The sequence below is a fragment of the Boleophthalmus pectinirostris genome, unplaced genomic scaffold (assembly GCF_026225935.1).
Source record: "Boleophthalmus pectinirostris isolate CB_2022bp ecotype Guang Dong unplaced genomic scaffold, ASM2622593v1 HiC_scaffold_22, whole genome shotgun sequence".
NCBI lineage: Eukaryota > Metazoa > Chordata > Actinopteri > Gobiiformes > Gobiidae > Boleophthalmus > Boleophthalmus pectinirostris.
The window spans coordinates 27,786,840-27,793,859 of NW_026571190.1; the positions used below are offsets into that span (position 1 = coordinate 27,786,840).

The 7,020-nt window shown below is 40.1% G+C and overlaps 1 protein-coding gene across 1 annotated transcript; it reads right to left on the reverse strand.

Moving 5' to 3' along the window:
- Window positions 1-466: 466 nt before the first annotated feature.
- Window positions 467-4,494, reverse strand: adamtsl7 (ADAMTS-like 7). Its single transcript, XM_055158428.1, has 11 exons — window positions 4,461-4,494; window positions 3,672-4,083; window positions 3,494-3,602; window positions 3,109-3,294; window positions 2,868-2,997; window positions 2,323-2,545; window positions 2,078-2,251; window positions 1,838-2,011; window positions 1,588-1,767; window positions 1,362-1,506; window positions 467-824 (listed from the first exon to the last, which is right to left on the reverse strand). Exons 2-11 carry the CDS (start codon window positions 3,750-3,752, stop codon window positions 670-672), a joined length of 1,557 nt encoding a protein of 518 aa, XP_055014403.1. The 5' UTR covers window positions 3,753-4,083; window positions 4,461-4,494; the 3' UTR covers window positions 467-669.
- Between the last annotated feature and the right edge of the window lie 2,526 nt (window positions 4,495-7,020).

Sequence of the window (7,020 nt, forward strand, 5' to 3'; positions counted from 1 at the left end):
CTTATTTTTATTTACACTCTGACAACAATAATCTACTGGTAAGATAATTCAAATAAATATAAAAAACATGGATAGGTAAATGATATACTGCATCTAAGCACAGTAAGTTCTGGTAATGAGCATACCAGGTTGGCAAGTCATTCAAGCTGTGGTGAGTGAATTAATTTATTCAGTACTTGTTATCATTAATGGTCCTACATTACACAAAACTGACTCTTGTGATCTTTAAGCCATGTTACAATGCTATTATCCCATCAAAAACATAACTGAAGTTGTGTTTTGTTTCATTCACACATTTGAGTAAATCTGACATATTAGTCTGTTTACATCTCCAAAGATTAAAATGCTGAAGTGATGTTATGCAGTGGCAGTTTTCAAGTTAACAGCTGCCTTTTATCATTAGTTCAGTATAGACTGGAAATTCCAGGGATAAAATTATCCAAATGATTCTAGTGAATGTGTACGTGTCTTCAGTTTGAGAGAAGAAAGTAGCCTAAATATGCAGGGTTTGTGTATTAAACATGTATGAATGAAACAAAACACAACTCCAGTATCACATGGAATGAGAAAATAGAGTAATATGGACCCTTTAAGCAATGATGTCAGCAGTGAACTATCCCATTTAAAGAAAAGTCATTCTGAGTTTTTTTTTTTTTTTTTTTTTTTTAATCACCGGCGTATCCTGTTCTGGTGAATATTGGCTGGGAATGTTTTCTGGGCCCGAGAGCAAGAAGCACAGCAGACACTTCTGTAGTATGGATAAATGCAGAGTCGAGCCTGAACCACCACCATACATTTGTGGTACTGGTCACTGCACTGAAGATCTGAAACGAGGTAAAGGATTGTAAGTAGACCTGTCATGATAATTACTATATTATCTACTTCTCATTCAATGTATGACAGCTGGATCTATATACTTTAGGGCTCAATATTAATCATGTGCACATTTTCTTTAAGATATGGGTTATTTTTGTTGTAATACAAAAACACTTGAGCCATAGAAGTTTGAATAACTTCTGTGGCTAATTATTGGTTCATTCTGCTATTTATTTTTTGCATCGCAGGCCTTTTAATGATACTGTCTATTTATGTGTGCAGTGGATAACTTTTCTGGTGGAGGGTCCGGTACCTGCTTGTCTCCATGAAGATGTTATTGCTTTGCATGTTATTGGAATGTTCCATGGTATAACATTAAACTTGTCCATCTACCATTTACTCATTACAGGTTTCTATTGCTCGAAAAAACAATAATTCCTTCTGTGAAATAGGGGAGACTCTCCACAGATCTGAATTGTAATGTAGTGCTTCATTCTGTCAAGTAAAGGTTAAAATTTTTCCTCACTAAAGCTACTGAGACTTACCGATCTCTGCAAGGCAAGGCTGTAGGTTGCATTCTTCTTGTGTGTTTGGGGTCACATGTAGGTCACAGTTCTCACTTGGGACAATGTCATCAGTCAGACAGCGCACTTCACGCACACGGTAGCCACCATTACAAGAACGAGAGCACTGGAGCAACAGCACATAGACCCAGTACTCAAAATGTCACCGTGTTTTGCACTGCCAAGTCAAAATCATCAAACCACTTACTGTGCTCCACTCCGAGACATACCACTGGACTCCACAAGGCTTCAGACTGCAGGCCTGAGCTCTGATTGGCTTTGACAGACTATCACATTTTGCTTGATCAACAACATCCATCTTCCCATTATTAGTGACAATACAAGCAATACTCCGGGTCTGTGTTCCATTTCCACAGTCTGCAGAACACTGGAATACATTGAATTACATACATGAAGAACTGTAATAATTTATAAGAGAAAGTATAATGATAATTTACCCGACTCCAGGGACCTGTGTACCACTCAACGCGGTTTTGGCAGGGGCCTGAATCACATGTTGTCACCTCTGCTGGTCGCTCCCCTTCACAGCTGCCCAGTGGAAGATCTGTCACATAGTCCATGAGGCACACAGCTGTCCGAGTGCGATTCCCTCTTCCGCACTCCGTGGTGCACTGAGGAGCACAATGCAGACATTCTGTGAGGGACATTCTTGTGTCTATAATAATGTGGCGTCTCACCTGTTGGCTCCACTGTGAGGTGAACCAGCTGCGAGCACACTTGCCCATGTCACAGTTTTGCAGAGTGTCTGGCTTTATGTTCATATTACACTCTGTGTCTGGCTCTGGTTCCCCCTGGTTACTCACACACAACACCTCTCTGCTGCGTTGGCCCACTCCACACGGCACTGAGCACTGACAGATATGCAGTGTTATATGGTGAAAATATGAATTGATTTGGGTCATTTTGTTACTGTGTTTCTTACTGGAGTCCATTCAGACCGGATCTCCCACTGGCTACAGATCTTGAGCTGACAGGTGGACTTGGTCTCAGGGATATCAGTGGAGCCACACTGTTCCAGCGCTACAGTCACAGAAGTCTCGGAGCCATTGGCGTGCGCCTGAGTAACCTGACGACAGATGACCTGACGCTGCTGAGTACCAGGCCCACATTTTGCACTGCACTCAGACCACTCCCCAATGTCCCAACTGAACAAGCAAGGATGAAAAGGAACATTAAAGGTGGAACATTTGGCTGCAGACCAGATGTAAAAGACAAGAACACATGGCCAATACAGAACCTCAAGTATTCTGGCTAAAGTCAGTTGGATATCCTCTCCTGAATAACATATATGCAATAATGCCCTATTTGACTGCAGTAAGATCAGATAATATTTGCCACTTCATCACAAGTGACAGTTACGTACATACTGTACCCTTAAATATAACCCGCATACAATAGAGAAGTCAAATCCATAGGCCCATATGTTACCTTATATGTGTTTATATGGTGTGTGTGTTATTTGTTTACTATGCAGGGCATTGCTGGGGGTTGCAGTCCTCTAGCTGCTTTTCTGGTTCAAGAGCAGAGTCGCAAAGGTCAGAGGAAACTGTTGTTTGGGAATCCTTCTCCACACAGGCCCAGAGCATGTGCCGCGTGCCTGACGACATACACCACAGTGAGCATGTGTTTAGTGTGTGCATGTACAGCTGTGTGTGTTTAGTATGTGTATGTACATGTGTTTAGTATGTGTGTGCTATGTGCTTCTTACCAGTGCCACATGTGGTGCTGCACTCACTGAATCTTGATTCTACCCACTCGTACACGGTCTGCAGTTTTGTGGTCACAGCCGGTGTGGTTAGGGCCTGATTCAGATGGGAGTTCTCATTGATGTTGTTGTTGGAGATGCCACTGTTGTTGACCCCATCCCCTGAGTGGGGTGATTTTGTGGTTACACCTCATAAGAGACAGAGACATACTTTAGAATGTGATTTATATTAACCATGATACATTATGTTTAGTGAATATAAAATAAAATAATACCAAATATTTGCCTTATGTACATTGTAAGGCAGTGTTTCATTATTACATACATGAGAATCATTACATAACATGAGAATGTTTATAGAGTTAAGTGTATAGGACTGTAATCTCACCTGGGGCAATAACATTTGAACCCTCATGGGGTTTTGGATTTTGCTCTGTGTGTGGTGAGGGCACAGTGTACTCATAGTACACACTGGGATTGGGTTGTTGATAAATGAGCTGCACAAACAGGAGACTTATATAAGACTTGTGTCTAAGAATGTTAGTGGGGTTCTATGACACACTTACATATAAAATCAGGTCCTCACTCAGTGGCCCAGGGGCAGTAATAGATTCTCCTGTGCGTGAGCGAATCTCATTGGGTCTCATATACAGTAATTGGGTTCCAACTGCTGTGTAGATACCCGGTCTATCAATCACCCAGTTTCCATTGATTATGGACACACCATTTTTAGTCTGCAGGGCTGAAGAAAAAACACAATATTTTTTACAAATTCAAAAATGTGTGTGGAAGTTATTAAAATGTTTTATAAACTATGTTGCATAACACTTTCCTGGCTATTTTTATACCCAGATAATTGCGGCTCTTTATTGTCTCCTGTATGCTGATGTTGTGCGCTCCTGCTGGAATCTCAGCTATTTTGTGATAGCCAACGCGAAGGAAAGTCTGAGAGAAGTTTCCCTTCACCATCTCATACTTCTGCAAGCATAACAATATGTCCATAAACTAACACCTCCTTTTTGAAATTGATGTGTTAGATCAGAGGCAGAAGAAATAAGCATGCAAGCATTTGGATGAAGTATGAGAAAATTCAAACTGTTATGGTCAAAGAATTGTCTCTTCAAAACTGCAGCTCTTGTCTAGTGTTATTTGTTTGCAGTAGACAAGTTCAAAAGTGGTCCTATGAAGGAATAGTAGCGAAACATCTATAACAATACATAGTGTGAGTGCTCAAAAACTACCAGTATTTTTGCCATGTCATTCATCTAATACAACTGTTTTCCTTTCGTTCTGCCCAGACGTTGTGAATTTTACACATACAATGGCAAATAAATCTATTGAAACAGAAATCCTACCTTGAGAGTCAGGTCAAAATTTATGTCCGAGAAACCAGAAACAAATGATTGGTTGAGAAGCGCGAGTTGGAGAATGAGCAGGAGCAGTGCCATGGCCTGACCCCGACTGCAGGAGCAAAGCTGCAGCTGAGCCATGGGGAGACTGGACAGTGAAGACCCTCATCCAGTCTCATGCACAGGGATACAAGCTTTCATCCTTTACAGGGAGAGAAGAGCAGTGAGGTGGGGTCAACTCGAAAGGGGAGGAAAGAGGATAGTTTTAGGAGGGTATGGAGAACACTAGAGTTAGTATAGTTACAACTTGGGTAAAGGTGCTTAACATTATTGGACGTAACAAAATTGCAAAATATAGTTGTGTAGGGTAGTAGTAGGGGTGGGGTAATAACTAATAAATTACTTAGCCACTGGAAAATGTTCAATATTGTAAAAAAAAAACAAAAAAACAATAATAATCTTATCCTCAAGGAGTAAAAATGATTGTATGGAGACTATATGAAATAATCTAAAACATGTTTTGATTTATAATTTATATACCATGAAATTCCTTATGTACACGAAATCTGCTATACATGAAAACATAAAGTCAGAGAAAATATTTAGCTGTGCTGTTGCTGCACATAGCTGGAGTACATGTGTGAAGAAAGATAGGTGCTTGCATAGTGTTTAAGTGTGAATAAAGAATTGTGACACATAGGAACTATAAAAAAACTAGAATTTATGCTAGAAGAGTCTATGGTGCATGAAAGATGCAGAAAGAGAAACAGGTTGACAGTAATCCTGAAGTATGTGAAAGTATCACCAAGACAAATTCCCATAGTGTTATATTATATATTTACATTGCAGCAGCTTAGAGAATGAATGTTGGGTATATATTACCAGCTAAATCAGAGATAGTTTGGGTTATACAGTACTGTAAAGCATGCATGTAGGCATCCTGGGAGTTTGTCAAAATCTGTTCTGAAGAAATGCTCAAGCATCATCTTAATTTTAATTGTGTAGGCTACTATGTATCCCGATGGATTGTGCTGATTAACTTAAAATCAGGGACTCCAAACTATTAGAACACACATAAGTATGTTTCAAGTATATTTCATGTTCTTGAATATTAAAAGAATTTTCATAAGGTCATGCAATTATGAAATAGACATGCATTTAAAAATTACTTTTCTGTAGTTGTATTCCTTACTGTTATAAACACACTATTGTACACTATTGCCTCTTTTGTTACCTCTCCTTGCATGAGGGTCTTTGATGTACCTGTCGTGGCCAGCTGCCACAGGAACCAAATGAGCGGTTCTGTGAGCCTGCTGACACCTGGACATTTCCTAAACACCAGTTAGTTTGTTAACGACTGCCTCTTTTCATAACGACCATGAGAAACGCACAAAAGTAGCAATCAATCGCTCAAACATTGGCCCCTAAACATTAACATGAGTTCTTATGTAAGGTTTGTGTCTGGATATTAGATTGGTTACATGAGGTCATATATTCCTAATAAGGATTTGTAGAGTATAGTGACCTGGATTGTGTGATGGCCAAAAGACAATTCCAGTGCAAGTTTGAAAGTGAAATGAATGACCGGCGCACAGGAGAGCTGGACTCTCTCCTCTCACCTTTTCCTGATTACAGGGTTGGACCCAGGGCAGGTGAACACAAACTGTCAGTCTGTAAATATAGGCCTACCTCTGGTCAGCCACGGCGCCCACATACCTGGAGGGTCAAACAGAGCACATGTTTCAACACTTTTTTTTCATCTTGAAATATGTAACGGCAATCATGTACCTGGACAATTGCAATGTGTCACACTACAAAAAATGTCACTATGGTGAAGTCATGCAGCTTTATCGCCTGTGACGGAGAATTTAAAAGGTCAATTATTGTTCTGTAAGTTTACACCATACACAATCATCACCACCACCATACACCAACACCCTTTGGAATCAATACAGCCTAGTAGACTAGATTCAGTAGAATGATTAATACTCACAATCACCATTACATGAATAAGAGGTACATGGAGTGTGTAATAAAGTTAAGGAACATCATTCTCAAACTAGTTTGCATTATGGTTTGCATGGACAGCCAAGAATACATTTCTCTTGCCACTTTACAAAAAAGAGAGAGATTCATAGAATGTACAGGGAGAAACAGGCCAAGAACCTTGGGTGTCCTCCAAAGTTTCTATTCAGTACATATATTTTCTCATAACCCCAAATGTAGACCAATAAAATAAAGACTAAGCCTATTAGAAATAAATCTTCACTTAACTTTGGTATGGTTTCAAATTCATAATGTATTGGGATGTCATGGTGGCGGATGACAGGAGAACCTTGGGATATTTTCTGGAAAAAAACGAGTCGGATTGTGCGGCTAAGCAATCGGTTAGATCGGAAAATGTAGCTGAATAAACATGGCATACAGACCATCTTGTACCATCAGAGTCCCCATTTCGTACGTACATTAATTAATGAAACGTAGTTTGCCCCCGCCTTGTCTGACCTCGAGTCGAGTGCGGCATTCAACCACACGAGGGCGCAAGACATAAACCGGAAGTGGGAAG